Raw genomic sequence first — 20,279 nt, forward strand, 5'->3', positions numbered from 1 at the left:
TTTGCAAGGAAATTACAGAGAGATGCAAAATTTATAGGGTAGTTTTAATGGGAGACTTTAATGATCCAAATATAGACTGGGATAATAGTAGTGTAAAGGGTAATGAAGGGCAAGAGTTCCTAGAATGTGTTCAGGAAAATTTTCTACAACAGTATCTTGCTAGTCCGACAAGAAAGGAGGCTCTGCTAGACCTGGTTCTTGGGAATGAGGTGGGCCAAGTGGATAGTAATCATTGTATCATAAGGTTTAGGCTGACTATGGAAAAGAACAAAGAGCAATCCAGGGGAAGAATAATTAACTGGGGGAAGTCCAACTTCAATGGGGTAAGAATGGAGCTGGGGCAAATAAATTGGAGTTAAAAGCTGGCAGAAAAAACAGTAGATGACCCAATAATCTACCTTCAAAGAAGAGATAGTTTGGGTACAGTCGAGGTATGTTCCACCGAAGGGGAAAAGTAGAGCAAACAAATCCAGAGCTTCCTAGATGACAAAAGAAGGAGAGATTAAGATAAAGAAGAAAAAGTGTGCTTAAGACAGATGCCAAGTAGAAAATACTATTTATTGAGAACCAGGCTGAATATAGAAGGTCCAGAGGGGAAGTGAAAAAGCAAATAAGATAAGCAAAGAGAGAGCATGATAACAGACTGGGAGCTAGCATTAAAGGAAATCCCAAAGTTTTCTATACATATAAATAGTAAAAGGGTGGTAAAAGGAGGAGTGGGGCTGCTTAGAGACCAGAAAGGGGATTTACACATGGAGGTAGAGGGCATAGCTGAGGTATTAAATAAATACTTTGCATCTGTTTTTACCAAGGAAGAAGATGCAACCCAGGCAACGTTGGAAGAAGAGATAAGTCAGACACTAGAGGGGTTTAAAATTGATAAAGAGGAAGTATTATATAGGCTGTCTGTACTTAAAGCGGATTAAGCACCAGGGCCGGATGAGATGCATCCAAGAATACTGAGGGAAGTGAGGGTAGAAATCACAGAGGCACTGGCTATAATTTGTCAGTCTTCCTTAGTCTCAGGACTGGAGATTTGCAAACATTACACCCTTGCTCAAAAAAGGGTGTAAAGATAAACTCAGCAACTATAGGTCAGTCAGTTTAACTTTGGTGGTGGGAAAACTTCTAGAAAAAATAATTTGGGACAAAATCAATAGTCACATGGACAAATGCAAGTTAATTAAGGAAAGCCAGCATGGATTTCTTAAGGGAAAATCATGTTTAATTAACTTGCTGGAGTTTTTTGAGGTGGTAACAGAGAGGGTTGATGAGGGCAATGACGTTGATGTGGTGTACATGGACTTTCAAAAGGTATCTGATACAGTGCCGCACAACAGACTTGTGAGCAAACTTGTAGCTCATGGAATAAAAGGGACGGTAGCAACATGGATATGAAATTGGTTGAGAGACTGGATGGAGGTTTTTCAGGCTGGAGAAAGATTTGAAGTGGAGTTCCCCACGGATCAGTGTTGATATATATTAATGACCTAGACGTTGGTATACAGGACACAATTTCAAAGTTTGCAGATGATACGAAACTTGGAAGCATTGTGAACTGTGAGGAGGATAGTGCAGAACTCAGAAAGGACATAGACAAGTTGGTAGAATGGGCAGACAGGTGCAGATGAAGTTCAATGCAGAGAAATGTGAAGTGATTCATTTTGGTAGGAAGAACATGAAGAGACAATATAGAATAAATGGTACAATTCTAAAGGGGGTGCAGGAGCAGAGGGACCTAGGTGTATATGTGCATAAGTCAATGAAGGTGGCAGAAGAGGTTGAGAGAACAGTTAATAAAGCATACACTATCCTGGGCTTTATTAATAGGGGCATAGAGTACAAGAGCAAGGAAGTTATGTTGAACTTGTATCAGACACTAGTTGGGCCTCAGCTGGAGTATTGCGTCCAGTTCTGGGCATTGCACTTGAGGAAAGATGTGAGGGCATTGGAGAGGGTACAGAAGAGATTCACGAGAATGGTTCCAGGGATGAGGAATTTCAGTTATGAAGATAGATTGGAGAAGTTGTTTTCCTTGAAGAGAAGGTTCAGAGGTGATTTGATAGAGATATTCAAAATCACGAGGGGTCTGGACAGATTAGATAGAGAGAAACTGTTCCCTCTCGTGAAAGAATCACGAACGAGAGGGCACAGATTTAAAGTATTTGGTAAAAGAAGCAAAAGTGACATGAGGAAAAAAATTTTCATGCAGTGAGTGGTTAAGGTCTGGAATGCACTGCTTGAGAAAGTGGTGGAAGCAAGTTCAAGTGAAGCATTCAAAAGGGAACTAGACAGTTATATGAAAAGGAAGAATGTTCAGGGTTATGTGGAAAAGGCAGGTGAATGGGACTGAGGGAATTTCTCTTTCAGACAGCCAGTGTGGACACAAAGGGCCGAATGGCCTCCTTCTGCACTGTAACAATTCTGTGATTTGCAGGGCTACAGGAAAAGGGCAGGGAAGTGGTACTGACCAACTGCTCTTGCAGAGAACTGGCATGGCCACAATAGGCCAAATGATCATTTTCTGTGCTGTAACCATTCCATGTCTGCATTGCAGGGAAAGCCACATTTTAATGCCAACCCTAGTTGTTCTGAGGTGGTGCCATGGACCTTCTCCATGAAACATTGTAGTCCTTCTGTTGATGTTCTTCCCATGAGTGTGTCTGGTAGGGAATTGCAGAATTCTGACCCAACAACGATAAAGTATATCTAAGTCAGGTTCGGGTGTGACTTGTAGAGTAAAATGGAGGTCACTGGGGAAAGAGATGCTTTCAAAGTAACCTTTGCGAGTTACTGCAGTGGATCTTTTAAATCATACATATGACAACCCCAGTCCAGTAATGACAGAGGGGGTGGATACTGAGTTCAGTGGCCTGGGCAATAATATGAATGCTCTAATCTGAATGTTATTGAGCTTCTTGACTCTTAATCTATACCCATCCAAGTGAGGAGCAAGATAAGAAATGTAGAAGGAGGAGAGGGTTTGAAGGTTCAAAAGTGAGCCACACTTCAGAGTACCCAATTCTGTCTTGTTCTCATAGCCTGTGTTCAGATGGCTGATTCAATTCAGCTTCTGGTGTTGTCTGTGGGGAAGTCAGCAAACCTAACGGCACTGAAGGTCAAGGAGAGATGGCTGGACTTCTTCTTGTTCAATATGTCATTACTAGGCACTTGTGTAGCAAAAATGCTATGTGCCGCTTGTCCATCCAAGTTTAGCAAGGGTTGCTACCTTATTGGAAGAGAATGAATGGAGTTGAACTCTGCAAAACTTTTTTTTAATTCATTCATGGGATGTGGGCGTCACTGGCTATGCCAGCGTTTATTGCCCAACACTAATTGCCCCTGAGAAGGTGGCGGTGAGCTGCCTTCTTGAACTACTGCAGTCCATGTGAGGTAGGTACACCCATAGTGCTGTTAGGATGGGAGTTCCAGGATTTTGACCCAGCGACAGTGAAGGAACGGCGATATAGTTCCAAGTCAGGATGGTGTGTGACTTGGACGGGAACTTGCAGGTGGTGATGTTCCCCTGCATTTGCTGCTCTTGTCCTTCAAGGTGGTAGAGGTCGCGAGTTTGGAAGGTGCTGTCTAAGGAGCCTTGGTGCGTTGCTACAGTGCATCTTGTAGATGGTACACACTGCTGCCAATGTGCATCGGTGGTGGAGGGAGTGAATGTTTGTGCATTATGTGCCAATCAAGCGGGCTGCTTTGTTCTGGATGGTGTCGAGCTTCTTCAGTGTTGTTGGAGCTGCACCCATCCAGCCAAGTGGAGAGTATTCCATCACACTCCTGACTTGTGCCTTGTAGATGGTGGACAGGCTTTGGGGAGTCAGGAGGTGAGTTACTCACTGCAGGATTCCTAGCTTCGCACCTGCTCTTGTAACTACGGTATTTATATGGCGACTTCAGTTCAGTTTTTAGTCATTGGTAGCCCCTAGGATGTTGATAGTGGAGTATTTAGTGATAGTAATGCCATTGAATGTCAAGGGGAGATGCTTAGATTCTCTCTTGTTGGAGATGGTCATTGCCTGGCACTTGTGTGGCATAAATGTTACTTGCCACTTATCAGCCCAAGCCTGGATATTGTCCAGGTCTTGCTACATTTCTACACGGACTGCTTCAGTATTTGAGGAGTCATGAATGATGCTGAACATTGTGCAATCATCAGCGAACATCCCCACTTCTGACCTTATGATAGAAGGAAGGTCATTGATGAAGCAGCTGAAGATGGTTGGGCCTAGGACACTACCCGGAGGAACTCCTGCAGTTATGTCCTGGAGCTCAGATGTTTGACCTCCAACAACCACAGCCATCTTCCTTTGCGCTAGGTATGACACCAACCAGCAGAGAATTTTGCCCCTGATTCCCATTGATTCCAGTTTTGCTAGGGCTCCTTGATGCCATACTCGGTCAAATGCTGCCTTGATGTCAAGGGCAGTCACTCTCACCTCACCTCTGGAGTTCAGCTCTTTTGTCCATGTTTGAACCAAGGCTGTAATGAGGTCAGGAGCTGATTGGCCCTGGCTGAACTCAAACTGAGCAGGTTATTGCTTTGCAACTGCTGCTTGATGGCACTGTTGATGACACCTTCCATTACTTTACTGATGATCGAGAGTAGACTGATGGGGCAGTATTTGGCCGTGTTGGACTTGTCCTGTTTTTTTTGTACAGGACATACCTGGGCAATTTTCCACATTGCCAGGTAGATGCCAGTGTTGCAGCTATACTGGAACAGCTTGGCTGGGGGGGGCGTGGCAAGTTCTGGAGCACAGGTCTTCAATACTATTGCTGGAATATTGTCAGGACCCATAGCCTTTGCAGTATCCAGTGCCGTCAGTCATTTCTTGATATCACGCGGAGTAAATCGAATTGGCTGAAGTCTGGCATCTGTGACGCTGAGGACGTCAGGAGGGGGCTGAGATGGATCATCAGCTCGGCACTTCTGGCAGAAGATTGCTGCAAATGCTTCTGCCTTATCTTTTGCACTGATGTGCTGGGCTCCCCCATATTTGTGGAGCCACCTCCTCCAGTTAGTTGTTTAATTGTCCAGTACCATTCACGACTGGATGTGGCAGGACTGCAGAGCTTAGATCTGATCCGTTGGTTATGGGATCGCTTAGCTCTGTCTATTGCATGCTGCTTATGCAGTTTGGCATGCAAGCAGTCCTGGGTTGTAGCTTCACCAGGTTGACACCTCATTTTGAGGTATGCCTGCTGCTGCTCCTGGCATGCCCTCCTGCACTCTTCATTGAACCAGGGTTGGTCTCCTGGCTTGATGGCAATGGTAGAGTGGGGGATATGCTGGGCCATGAGGTTGAGTACAATTCGGCTGCTGCTGATGGCCCACAGTGCCTCATGGATGCCTAGTTTTGCATTGCTGGATCTGTTCGAAATCTATCCCATTTCACACGGTGATAGTGCCACACAACACGATGGACAGTATCCTCAAATTGAAGGCGGGACTTCGTCTCCACAAGGACTGTGCGGTGGTCACTCCTACCAATACAGTCATGGACAGAAGCATCTGCGGCAGGTAGATTGGTGAGGACAAGGTCAAGTATATTTTTCCCTTGCGTTGGCTCCCCCACCACCTGCCGCAGACCCAGTCTAGCAGCTATGTCCTTTAGTACTCGGCCAGCTCGGTCAGTAGTGGTGCTACCGAGCCACTCTTGGTGATGGACACTGAAATCCCCCACCCAGAGTACATTTTGTGCCCTTGCCACCCTCAGTGCTTCCTCCAAGTGGTGTTCAACATGGAGGAGTACTGATTCATCAGCTGAGGGAGGGCGGTAGGTGGTAATCAGTAGGAGGTTACCTTGCCCATGTTTGACCTGATGCCATGAGACTTCATGGGGTCCGGAGTCGATGTTGAGGTCTCCCAGGGCAACTTCCTCCCTACTGTAGACCACTGCCCTGCCACCTCTGCTGGGTCTGTCCTGCCGGTGGGACAGGACATACCCAGGGATAGTGATTGCAGTGTCTGTAAGGTATGATTCCGTGAGTATGACCATGTCAGGCTGTTGCTTGACTAGTCTGTGGGACAGCTCTCCCAACTTTGGCACAAGCCCCCAGATGTTAGTAAGGAGGACTTTGCAGGGTCGACAGGGCTGGGTTTGCCGTTGTCGTTTCCGGTGTCGATGCCGGGTGGTCCGTCCGGTTTCATTCCTTTTTATTGACTGCGTAGCGGTTAGGTATAACTGAGTGGCTTGCTAGGCCATTTCAGAGGGCATGTAAGAGTCAACCACATTGCTGTGGGCCTGGAGTCACATGTAGGTCATACCAGGAAAGGACAGCAGATTTCCTTCCCTAAAGGGCATTAGTGAACCAGATGGGTTTTTACAACAATCGACAATGGTTTCATGGCCATCATTAGACTAGCTTTTAATTCCAGCTTTATTAATTCAATTCAAATTCCACCTTCTGCTGTGGTGGGATTCGAACCCATGTCTCCAGATCAATACCCTGGGTCACTAGTCCAGTGATAATACCACTACACCACCGCCTCCCCACAAAACTGACAGCAAGCAGTCTCACTGCCAATATAATGACAGAGGGACGGACGTTAATGAAGCAAATAAAGATGGTTGGACAAAGGACATTCCCCGGAGGAACTCCTGCAGTAACATCCTGGGGCTGTCACGATCGGCGTTCGACAACCATGACCATCTTCCTTTTGTCAGATGTGATTCCAATCATGGAATGGTTTTCCCTTTGACCCCCAGTAGCTTCTGTTTTGCTCGGGCTCTTCTACTGTGCATAATTACTTTTACCATCTCCTAGATGTTTAATGTGAAATCCTAGCAAATTATGCAGAGGTTAGTGTGTCTGCATTTTTTTTTAAATTATTCTTTCAAGGGATGTGGCTGTCACTGTTGCCCCTCCCTAATTGCCCTTGACAACTGAGTGACTTGCTTGGCCATTTCAGAGGGCAGTTAAAAGTCAACCACATTGCTGTGGGTCTGGAGTCACATGTATGTCAGACCAAGTAAGGATGGCAGATTTCCTTCCCTAAAAGGACATTATTGAACCAGATGGGTTTTTACAACAAACGACAATGGTTTCATGGCACCATTACTGAGACTAGCATTCAATTACAGATTTTTATTAATTAATTGAATTTAAATTCCATCAGCTGCCAATGTAGAATTTGAACTCGTGTCCCCAGGGCATTGGCCTGGGCCGCTAGATTATTCATCCAGTGACATTACCACTCTGCCACCATAGGAATTTGTCAGTTGAAAACTGTTGGAATATTAAGTAAAACCAAGGTGAAAGGCATATTATTGTTAAAATAAAATATGAAAATGTTTATGCATTTATTTACCTTCTTGCTCTGATCATGATCCAATATGCATTGCAGATTATACATTTCCTACTGCACTTGTATATTGGGTTTCATGCAATGAAATGTAACACATGCAAGAAAGACACACAATGACTTGGCATCATGAATTTATAAACATAATACAATTACCGTAGTCTGCTTCTAATCAATTGTATTAAGTAGAATTATAAAAATTTTATGCACTGGAATTTATCAGTGGTCTTATTCATGGTTAAGCTCAACTTTAACAATAGATTATACATTCCTGCATGTGCTCACTAAAGGACACAACAAATTGTTCTGAGAGTCAGCTTTATCACTCCCATATTTATGGCACTTCTAATGGTAAAATGTGGGTACTGTGCTGGCATACCGAGTCAGTAATTTAAAATGACAGTAGCAGCATTTTATAGCCTCTGAGCTCTTGCATTCATGCAAGACCATCAAGTATGAACTTCGGACGACTATGCGGTACGGTACCTGCAGATTTTTGATCAAACAGATGTAAAGGAACAGACACCGTACCAATCAATTTGCTGGTATAAATTATGTAACAAAACAAGACTTGATGGTCAAATTCTTAGAAAATTTAAAAATGCTGGAAATCTGAAAATAAAAGCAGTAAATGTGGAATTTGACAGTTAATGCTTCCATTACCAAAAATAAATTTGGATTAACCACAGTTCAGCTGCATTAGCTATGGTGCTGAAAGGCAAAACATCCACGGAATTAAATTAATTCTAGTGAAACAAAACCAAAAATAGAGCTTCAGAACCATAGACATTATAGCACAGAAAGCCACCATATGGCCTGCTGTGCCTTCGGTATCCAACTGCAGCTTTCTACTCGAACCTTTTCCCTGCCCTAGGTTCATACACTGATAGTATTTGTTTTCTTTAATCAAGAGGGATTGGGTTTATACAGTATTTTTTTTTTTAATTTGTAGTTTCATACGAATAGAAAAACCATCATTGTATTTTTTAGCCTATATTGATAAAGATACCATCAAATCCAGTATAAAAGACATACATTTATATTCCTTGCCAAAATTATGGAAGTAATTTGGATTCACACTGGAAAAAAACATGTACATTGTCAGCTTACTGTGTTTTTTTTCTATAGTTGCCTGCATTTCTGCACTCTTTGTGTTTTCCTTTCTCCTCACTCTCTTGTAAGTAGTCAAATTTTTTTTAAAATCATCTTTGCATTGATTTTGGTCTTGGGCAGCACAGTGGCGCAGTGGTTAGCACCGCAGCCTCACAGCTCCAGTGACCCGGGTTCAATTCTGGGTACTGCCTGTGCGGAGTTTGCAAATTCTCCCTGTGACCGCGTGGGTTTTCGCCGGGTGCTCCTGTTTCCTCCCACAGCCAAAGACTTGCAGGTTGATAGATAAATTGGTCATTATAAATTGCCCCTAGTGGTAGGGAATATGGGATTAGTTTAAATGGGTGATTGTTGGTCGGCACAGACTCGGTGGGCCGAAGGGCCTGTTTCAGTGCTGTTTCAACAAATAAATAAATTCCAAGAGTGTGACGAGAAAGGAAAACACAGAGTGCAGAAATGCAGGCAACTATAGAAAAAAAAAAACACAGTAAACTGACAATGTACATGTTTTTTTCCAGTGTGGATTCAAATTAGAAAACCAAAAGAAATTAAGTCATATATACAGGTGCATGGATACTTCCGCTAAAACAATGGCAATGTGCACGAGGAAGGAGGAGGAACATCTGTGTGAATTTTTTGAGTGAAGAATTTTTTTAAAAACATGAACTTGATGCATTTAATGCAAGAAAAATTCTAAATGACCCAATTCATTAGTGCACTAAATGCTGCAACTGGGAGCAGAATCCAGCTGATCAGTGATGGTCTATTCAGTGTTTCCTCTCAATGGGTAGTTAAGGAGAGGTGAATAATTAAATCAGCCAATTCCCCATATGGAAGGAATATAGTAAATATCAAAAGGTGCATACATGGATATAGTGATCCACATTAATTCATCCAATAGTGCTGGACATAGATACCACTAATAAACAGAAGCACATCTGTTGGTTGTCTAAGCCACAGAACCATAGAAAAGTTACAGCACATAAGGAGGCTATTCAGCTTATCGTGTCCGTGCCAGCCGAAAAAACTAGCCATCCAATCTAATCCCACCTTCCAGCACATGATCCATAGTCTTGCAGGTTATAGCACTTCAGGTGCATGTCCAAGTACCTTTAAATGAGTTGAGGGTTTCTGCCTCCACCATCGTTCCTGGCAGTGAATTCCAGACACCCATCACCCTCTGGCTGAAAAGGTTTTTCCTCATGTCCCCACTAATCCTTCTACCAATCACCTTAAATCTGTGCCCCCGGTAATTGACCTCTCTGCTAAGGGAACTAGGTCCTTCCTGTCTACTCTATCTAGGCCCCTCATAATTTTGTACGCCTCAATTAAGTCACCCCTCAGCCTCTCTGTTCCAGGGAAAACAATCCTAGCCTATCCAATCTTTCCTCATAGCTGCAACTTTCAAGCCCTGGTAACATTCTTGTATATCTCCTCTGTACTCTTTCCAGAGCAATTATGTCCTTCCTGTAATGTGGTGACCAGAGCTGTATGCAATACTCCGACTGTGCCCTAACCAGCATTTTAAAGTTCCAGCATTACATCCCTGCTTTTGTATTCTACACCTCGGCCAATAAAGGAAAGCATTCCATATGCCTTCTTTACCACTCTATCTACCTTCAGGGACCTGTGGACATGCACTCCAAGGTCTCTCACTTCTTCTACCCCTCTCAATATCCTCCTGTTTATTGTGTATTCCCTCACTTTGTTTGCCCTCCCCAAATACATTACCTCACACTTCTGTGGATTGAATTCCATTTGCCACTTTTCCAGCCACTCAACCAAGCCATTGATATCATTCTGGAGTCTACAGCTATCCTCTTCACTATCAACTACATGGCCAATTTTTGTGTCATCAGCAAACTTCCCAATCATGCCTCCCACATTTAAGTCCAAATTATTGATATATACCACAAACAGTAAGGGACCCAATACTGAGCCCTGTGGAATGCCACTAGAAACCACTTTCCATTCACAGAAGCATCCGTCAACTACTACCCTTTGTTTCCTGTCACTGAGCCAATTTTGGATCCAACCTGCCACATTCCCCTGTATCCCATGGGCTTTCATTTTACTGACCAGTCTACCTTGTCAAATGCCGTACTAAGATCCATGTCGACCACATCCACTGCACTACCCCCATCAATCTTCCTTGTTACTTCCTAAAAAAACTCAATCAAGTTAGTAAGACGTGACCTTCCCTTAACAAACCCATGCTGACTATCCCTGATTAATCCCTGCCTTTCTAAGTGGCAGTTTATTCTGTCCCTCAGAATTGATTCTAATAATTTAACCACCACAGAGGTCAGACTGACCGGCCTATAATTATTTGGCCTATCCCTCGCACCCTTTTTAAACAATGGCATAACTTTCGCAGACCTCCAATCCTCTGGCACCTCGCCCGTATCTAGTGAGGATTTGATGATGATTTCCAGGGCATCCACAACTTCCTTCCTGGCTTCCTTTAACAACCTGGGCTGCAATCCATCCAGCCCTGGCGATTTATCCACTTTCAAGGATGTCAGACCCTCTAGCACTTCCTTTCTCATTATGCTCATCATATCGAATATTTCACATTCCTCCTCTTCTACTACAATATCTGCATCATCTCTCTCCTTTGTGAAGACAGAGATAAACTTCAACTTAATTCCACAACAGGGTAAATCTACGCCTTACTGACAACTACAAAGTCAAGACAATAAGACAGTGAATCAATTCAATGAATATTGCATTTCAAACTTCTGCAAACCAAAGTACAGGACATGATGTTGAACATATGATTTTTGATTCCTCTGTAAATGGGTTAAAACCTCAGGCATTATACATTTCACAGGTGGTAAGAACAGCTGGTTTTACTTGTCACTACCAGCCTCAGGCTATTCCATGATGATATCGTTCATCTTTGCGGAAGAGTTTGACCTCCAAGGTTGCAGATCACATTTCCATCATGTAAATCAACAGATGGCAGATAGAAAAAGTTTAAAACAAAGAGATGTAAAGGTTCAAAAATGTCCATACTGTGTTCTACAGTCCAATGCTCCCACTAAGGTTTAATGCAGGATTAAGATAGGCCTCTACAAATAGGATTAAAAAACTGTATAGTTAGTTAGGTCCTAAGTAAATCAATTTGGAAAATGTAAGTTCCACAGCCACTTGACTGGCAACTACAGGCCCGATATCCAAAATCCAGCACCCTCAGGACAGAGACCCTGTCAGATTACCCCAGATTTCGGGATGGATTTATAGGCCCCAAAAACGGACTAGGAAGGCACTGGGTGGGGGGGGGGGGGGTGCTGGCGGAGGGCCAACTGAATTTGGCATGGGTGGGATTGGCTGATGAAGGCTTTCCACCCAGAGGCCGAATGAGGCCCTGAAGGTGGCCTATTAATAGCCACTTAAGGGCCTCTTCCACCACCCCGCTCTGCGTGGAAGTCGCCCAGTAATGCAAGGCGCCTTCCCTGAGGGCTTGGGGGGAGGGGGCCGGTCCCACCTCCTTAGGCAATCTGTGGCCCAGGGAGGACCCCCATGCGGGTCACTGGACCCCACCCCCCTTCCCCTGGACGTCATGCCCATTTTCCCACCCCACCTCGCCAGGGCCTTCCAGACTAGCCCCAGCAACCCCACCTCACTTACCCGAGTTCCGGGGCTCCAGCTCTAGGCCTGGGTCCAGGGACTCTACAGTACCAGCAATGGCCATCGCCCCCGATACTGCTGAGCTGCCATCCCTATGTTTGGCCAGCAGCTCTTGGAGGCAGAATTCCTGGTCTTCAAAGACGGGGATCCCAGCGCCAGCCACTTAAGTGCTGGAACGACACCAGATTGATTGAAAAGAACCACTGAGTATATTTTCAAAAATGTCCGTTTTTCGGACAGCTGGATTTTGGATATCGGACCTGTAGATCCAAGAAACTAAAAAAAAACTTGCATCTTTACAGCGCCTTTCATGACGACAGGCCATCCCAAAGCGCTTTACAGCTAATTAAGTGTATATTGACTGAGGGATAAATATTGGCCAAGACAGCAGGGATAACTCCTCACTCTTCTTCAAAATAGTGCGATGGGATCTTTTACATCCACCTAAGCGGGCGGACATGGCCCCCATTAAACTTATCAGAAAGATGGTACGTTCAGGCAGTGCAACACTCCCTTACTACCGCACTGGACAGTCAGCTTTGACTTAGGTGCTCATGTCCTGGAGTGGGACTTGAACCCACAACCTTCTGAGAGATGTGAGAGTCCTACCAACTGAGCCATAGATGACACTAATAACTAACATTAACAAAAATACAGTAAGTGTTTTCCATGTCCAACGAACAAATATATCAGATCATATCAGATTGCTTCTGACCTAGTTAGTGATTCATCAAATGAAAGTTACACAATCTTATATTTAAAAAAAGGGAAAGGATATTGCTAACCTATTTGACGGTCATTATTAACCTAATCATTAAGCCAGGTTTGATGGTATTGGGAAAGTCTGTCATTAAAGGATTAAATAAAATAAAGCTAACTTTTGTCATGTGAAAAAAGGAAGTAGTCTCACCTCCTGCAATCGTTTCTTGGCTCTCTGCAATACCTCTTCATATCCTTTTTGCCTGAGCTCACTCAAGCTCTCATAATACTCATCTGGGTTATCATTTTCAGTGAACAAGAGATGGGAAAGAATTTTCCATCCACATATATCCAGAGCATGACCAAGGTAAACTTGAAGCTGTAAACACAGCGAGTCCATTTCTCCATCAACCACTTCAGAGGCTCCAAATAGCACTGACCACATCCCAGAGGGCTCTTCAGGAAACACTGGTAAACAAGGTTCTAATTCTGAATTTACAGCACAAAGTTGCTGATGGATGGATCTTAAATCCTGGAAGGAGAACAGTCCAGCCCAGCTACAGTCATCCGGTATCTCAGTATCCTTATCTTGGTCTTGGTCCCTATCAGCTGCCGTGGCAGAACCTTGAAGATAGGTCGAATCTGGAACTGAGCCTGAAACATCAGCCTCGCCTGTAATGTAGCCCACCTCTCTGGCATCCCCCCAAGCTACCTCAGGGAGCCCCGGCTCTCCTCGAGATGGACTCTTGACCCCAGTCTCACTTGCGGTTGGGCTCTTGATGCTGGTCCCTCCTCGTGCTGGGCTTCTGAGCCCAGCCCCACTTCGAGCTGGACTCTTGACCCCAGCATCCCCTCGAGCTGGACTCCTGGCCAAAACCCCCTGCGACTTCTGGGCCCCCTCTTCCCCCTTTGGCCACTGGTCCCTCGCCCCAATTCTCTTCCTCTGGACCGTCCTGTTATGGCACGTTATGGCAAACTTTCCTTCCACTTCATTCCAGGCTACAATGAAAACAAACTTGTGCTTCTCCTTCTCGTCGAAGGCGTTGGGTCGCACGGCCACCCAGTCCGACTCCAAGTTGTCTTCCACGGCGAATGACATCATCTACTCGCTCCACACAAAAAAAACTGGGAAATAAACAACCCCCCCGAAGACAAGAACAGCCACATCCGTTACAAGTTCAGAGCTGGACCAGCCATCTTGGCTTAAACGGTTCCTCCTCCTCCTGCCAGCTGGAAGTGTCCCTCCATCCAGACCCCGGTGGTCGACGGCTGCTCCAACTCCCTCCGGGTTCCCACTACCCCCGCTGCCTGACACGGCGGTGCTCAGGGCTTTTTTTCTTCCCCTTCGGCTCTCCAGAAAAATCTCCGAAACAATGCGGACTCCCTCGCATCACGTGTCAGCATCTGTTTACAAGCCGACGCGGCAGCGCTCGCGACGTACAACCCCGGCAACCTCCTGCGACAATGGAACGCCTCCGTTCTCGTCCCGCTCGCTCTCGGGCGGGTAGGCGCGCGCTCTCGTCCCGCGCGCTCCCCTCCTCTAGCCCAGTCTCGAGCACCTTGATGCGGATGGCATTCCGGATGCAGAAAGCTGTCCTCACAACAATGCCAATGTTGTTCTCCCGAGACGCCCCGTCACAGCAGCGCGGGCGCCGGGGGCTCCAATCAGAACCAGGGTCCGCGGAACAACCCGAGCAGCGCCTTCTGTTCAGAGTTGAGCAGCGCTGAATGAGAGTCTGAAAACTCCAGGGAATCTGTGCAAATCCAATTGGGGGGGGTGGGAGGTTAACACAATGCACTACAAAATGTAATGAAAACAGAAACTGCAGTGTTATGACACATTACACTTGCATTTTTTTTAATTTTGAGGGAGGGAGAGTTTTTTTTATATATTTCACTCTGGAGAGGTATTTGTTTTCCAGGCCATTTTTTTCTTCTTCTTCTTCTTGCCCTAACCCGCTGATTGAAATGATTCAGCCAGAAGGTTAGCATTTGTGCGTGAGGGTTTTAAGTGTCCTCCTTGCAAGTGGAATAAACTTCATATCCTCGGTGTTTTCAATTGTTTCTTAACTGGATTTTCACAATCAGCTTTTTCTTTGGTTGACTTTACCCTTGAGGCATGCTGTTTCACCATTAGCACTTTCCTAAGAACATTGGCTTCAAACTACTACTGAAAATGGTTATTTTCTGATTAGTTATTCTATTTTTAGTCATGAGAAGTGCACAACATGTTCATTTGCTGGATCTGAAATGCATACATTTCAGTATGTCAAGGGCCAAGCATGACAAGTCGTATTCATGGAGTGGCCAAGATGCACAGAAAGCATAGCCTTCAGTGGGATTAGGGGTTATGAACCAGGCAGTGCACAGTATGTTGAAATATTGTTGCCTTTTTCTATTTTTTCTCCTTTTTCTATGTTTCCAAATTTATTTCGATCTCCTTTATGCTTTTTGTCTCTTGCACAGGAGTAAATTCTTCATACTAAGGACTCTTAGGGAATTGACTTCTACCTAGGGCAGTAAATGCAGACTTCACTGAACCAATCAAAAAATAAAAACATTCCTAATTCAACATGAAATAAATTGATAGTTATGTCACTGAGGCAGAAAAGAGATTAAAAAGAGGTTCAGTTACTGGAAATTAAACAGCACAATGATCTTGAAGGATTGATTATATAGCATATGTGGTATGGGATATGATGACCAACACATCACAATAATGATATTCTGCTGATGAGCTGTATTAAAATTTCTAGGGTTCGCAAAAAGGTGTCCAGAATTAATTGTTTATCATATGCATTAAGATTTTTTTCTGAATGACCCTTGTTCATAAAATTCCCCCCACATATTCAGAACAGTATCTAGGCAATTTCTTTTTAGCTCCAAACACCTTCACATTACCCTCATCTACAATATCACAGATTGTAGTAATATGCCTTTTCAACATGACAAACTCTGTTCTCTAGTTGGTTGTGCTATTAACCTGAGCATACCACCATATTGATGCACCCATTAGTGGACAGTCTGAAAAGTCATGTTTTCCAATTTCTTTAGGTTAACCTCAGCTATGCACAAGTTTATGCCAGTGCAGGTATTCAAGAGGCTTCAAGGAAGTGCTGAAGAAAATACAACCACATTCTGACAGCCCATTGTAGCAAAATGGATTGTCACCGGGCCCTCTTTTTTGGTTTACTTATTTAGGTTTGTTGTCAGACTGAGGTTACTAACTTCTTGGCTAATTTGATGGTGGCTGTAGTGATAGTCATATTTTTGTGTCAATTCATGCCAACATGATAATTATCTAGAATAACTAGTATCCTCCCTGCCTGCAAGGTATTGTGGTATACTGGGAATGCTATACATAGAAGGGTAGTTAAAAGGAAGCACTATTTTATTTATTTCTTAACCACGTAAATCTTTAATCCAGCATACTATCACAATAGTTCCGAGTACAAAAACATTTCAGAAACATATTATGCAAAAGTGTATTGAAGGTAACAAGTAAAGCTGAGTGTCTAAGCGCCTGCAGGCATCCAAAGCAGGCTGCACTCTGAGCTGTGTGAGGAACGTTCAATAGTTATAGCCAAAAGAAAATGAACTCTGCTGAAAGAAAATAGATTTCAATAACTTCCTCCTTCTCATACTGCTTGTATTACATGCTGCTTTAAACCAAACAATGCTTTAATGCTTACTTAAAGGTGTGATGCAAAAGAAAAATGTTACTTTTCAACTGATCGCGTCCCTAAATGAAGGTTCACTTGGAATCTATGTTCTGCCCAAGTACATAAAAGCTGTCACTATATTAACGATCAACATGGAATCAGATTGTGATATTATAATAGTGAGATAGATTGCTCTGTTGTTTCCTCTCCCCTCCCACCACACATCCTGAAGGTGCTGACTCCATTCTGTGATGCAGTTCTACAGGAATTGGTTTCCCAGTTTCTCACTTAGTACTGAACTTACATAATGGCAAGCTATTCAACATGCGGAGCTTCACAGCTAAGCCAGTTCAGTACACATTCAAGCTCCACACATAGACATTTCCAGCATGTCTGCATGTATTGTTTAATAAGGGGTGTAGTTTCTGTAGGCCCCATCCATTACTCAGTGAGCAATTGCACAGTCTGCACAGTATGCCCTGAGCCATGGAAAGAAAAAAAAGGCGTCTTTCAAAATATGAGGCTGCCTCAAAGTGCTTCACAGCAAATTAAGTACTTTTAAATTGTGGTTACTTTTGTAAAATAGGGAAACGCAGCAGCCTATTTGCACACAGTAAGGTTCCACAAACAGCATAGAAATTAATGACCAAATAATCTAATTTGTGGCTGGTTGAGGGGTAAGTATTGGCCAGAACAGAAGAACAGAAAGAAAGAACTTGCATTTATATAACACCTTTCACGACTTCAAGATATCCCAAAGCACTTTGCACCAATTAAGTACCCTTGAAGTGTAGTCAGTGTTGTAATGGAGGAAATGAGGCAACCCAATTGTGCACAGCAAGGTCTCACAAATCGTAATGTGATCGTGAACAGATAATCTGTTTTAATGATGTTGATTGAGGGATAACTATTGACCAGATAGTGGGGAGAGCTCCCCTGTTCTTCTTCAGATAATGCCTGGGATCTTATTCAGTCACCTGAGAAGGTAGACGGGGCCCCGGTTTCATGTCTCATCTGAAAGACTGCAGTTCTGACAGTGCAGTTATCCCTCAGTATTGCACTAAACTATCACCCTGAGTTATGTGCTCAAGTTTCTGGAGTGGGACTTGAAGCAACAATCTTATGACTCAGAGGCTACCACTGAGCCACAGCTGACACTAACAAAACCCCTTGGCTCTTCTGTAATTAGTCTCATAGGATCTCATATGAAAGGGCAGGCAGAGCCTCAATTCATCTCAATTCATCTGAAAGGTGGTACCTCCAACATTCTTTCAGTATCGCATTGGAATGCCAGCCTAGATTACATATCAAGTTGCTAAAGTGGGACTTGAGCCCAGAACTCTCTGACTCAGAGTTGAGACTGCTACCACTGATGGCCTCATATTTAATCCCTAGAATGTGCTGAGGCATCTAGGCAGTGTTGGGGATGTTGCATTTGGGAGCGATAGAAGAATTGTCCAGGTATCCTTTCACTGATCATCTAACCATCACTTAAAGAAATGCATACAGGAACACCAAGTAAGGGCCGACTCTGATGGCCCTATAGACTATAATTAATCATACCATCAGGACTCACTATCCCAGGACACATGTGAATAATGAAATAATGACCATTTGGGCGAGGTCTTGGAATGCGACAGGTACCCATGGAATTGAACCTCACTATGAGTCAGCTTGTTCAGGAGAGGAGGGGTGAAGGTAGACATTGGGGGGAACTGGAGGTAGGAAAAATGGAACTAAGTTCCCCGACAAACTCTATGACAACATGGTGTTTAATTAACCTAACAATAAATATTCCTAAAATTACATATGGAAATCAGAAAGTTATTTTGCATAAATAAAAAGAACTCAAATATTGGCTAGTTTACAATAGATATTGTATAATGGAAGAATGTTTTTTTACAATATTACAAGAAATAATTTTTCCATTAAATGTTGCAATGAGCTTCACATGCAATCAATAAGATGTGAGTTTTCCCTCAGAACTCTCCATTCAGGAAGCTTCCAATCTTAATTATTCAACAAGGAGTCACAACCTCATGGGGAGAATGGGAAAATCTCTCTAGGCTACTTAATGCATCCCTTAAAGCAACATCTTATCCAAGGTGATTTCAACCTCCATCTCAATTCATCATGCTCTCTCTCCTATGAGGTCACTGCTCCCACTATCCTCTCTTAATCTCTTCCCTCCATGTAAACTCCCCAACCTCTAACCATGGCCAATCTCTTGACCTTGCCATCTCACATTGCCTCGCTACTCCTATAGAATCAATCACAGATCAGGCCATTTCTGATCACTTCCTTGTATCACTCTTCATCCACATCCCGCTTCCCCTTGCAAACCCTTTTGTATCCACTGCTGGAAAAAATTCTCCCCCAATTCACTTCCAACTGCACTCTCAAAGTTCATCACAGCATTTCTGCAGCTACCAATCTGTTCAACCATATCCTCACCTTCATCTTCAATGCTCTCATCCCCATTAAAACCATTACTCTCACCCAGGCCATTCTCCCGCTAAGGCCCCCAACTCCAGTTTCTTTAGTGCAAGAGATGCAGACTTGAAAGGATGTGGCAAACAACTAGTTTAGCCATTCACCATCAGATCTGGCTGGACCACATAAAGCACAATCTTGCTCTCGTCTGTGAAAACTGCTTACTATTCCAGGGTCGTCCTGGAATCCAAAAGTAACCACTGGCTTCTTTTCTGTACTGCAGGCTGTCTTCGTAACCTCCTCCCACCTGTCTCCTCCATTCTCAGCTCCAACAAGACATTCAAGGACCTCATGGATTTCTTTAACACCAAGATTAAGGACATCCAATCAGCTGCCTCTGCCACATGCCTCCATTCCCAAGTCCATCGCTCCGCTTCCTCTAAGGCTCCCCCATTCCCTAGCCCTGAACCTGTACCTCTCTCTAGTTTCCCTCCTAGCTCCCCTCATGTCAAGTGTGGCTCAGTTGGTAGCACTCTTGCCTCTGAGTTATAAAGTTCCCACTCTAGGGCTTGAGCACAAAACTCAATGTCGACACTCCAGTGCAGTACTGAGGTGCCATCTTTCAGATGAGACGTTAAACTGGAACCCCATTTGCCTGTTCAGGTAGATGTAAGAGATCCCATGGCATTATTTTGAGGAAGAGCAAAAGAGTTCCCCCTGGTGTCCTGACATTAATCAACATCACAAAAACAGATTATCTGGTCATTATCACATTGTTGTTTGTGGGAATTAGCTGCTGTGTTTCCTACATTACAACAGTGAGTGCATTTCATTGGCTGCAAAGCGCTTTGGAAGATGACTGGTGATTATGGAAGGTGCTATATGAATGCAAGTCTTTCTTTCTTTTAATCCGAACTCATCTTGTCCATGAAGCACACCTCACCCTATTCCCACTAAACTACTGACCACCCAACTTCCCTTCCAGGTCCCCATGTTAGCCTATATTGTTAATGGTTCTCTCAACTTAGATTCTGTCCTCTCTCCTTCAAATTTGCCATCATCACTTAACTCCTAAAAAAAAACCTCTTGACCCCTCTGTCCTTACAAACTACCGCCCTATCTCCAACCTCCCTTTCCTCTCTTCCTCTGTTGTCGCTTCCCAAATTCGTGTCCATTTCTCCCGGAACTCCATGTTTGAATCCCTCCAATCAGGTTTTTGCCCATGCCAAAATATCAAAACAGCTCTTATCAAAGTCACAAATGACTATTTAAAGTGCCCCAGCACCTGCTTCCTGACAGCTGCCAAATACTTACCTCAGCACAGAATACTGTGGATGATGGCCGAAAAGCAGAAAGTGCTGGAAATACTCAGCAGGTCTGGCAGCATCTGTGGAGAGAGAAGCAGAGTCCTGCTCACGTCTGTCCTC

The 20,279-nt window shown here is 44.0% G+C and overlaps 1 protein-coding gene across 1 annotated transcript in view; it reads right to left on the bottom strand.

Annotated features, from left to right (window-relative positions):
* Positions 1-14,380, bottom strand: part of jmy (junction mediating and regulatory protein, p53 cofactor) — a 213,561-nt gene extending 199,181 nt beyond the window's left edge. Inside the window, exon 1 of the mRNA XM_068029461.1 lies at positions 12,969-14,380. Coding sequence (XP_067885562.1) covers positions 12,969-13,859 — 891 coding nt within the window. The 5' untranslated portion in view covers positions 13,860-14,380. The remainder of the gene's footprint in view (positions 1-12,968) is intronic.
* Positions 14,381-20,279: the final 5,899 nt, after the last annotated feature.

The sequence above is a fragment of the Heterodontus francisci genome, chromosome 4, assembly GCF_036365525.1.
Source record: "Heterodontus francisci isolate sHetFra1 chromosome 4, sHetFra1.hap1, whole genome shotgun sequence".
Taxonomy (NCBI): Eukaryota; Metazoa; Chordata; class Chondrichthyes; order Heterodontiformes; family Heterodontidae; genus Heterodontus; species Heterodontus francisci.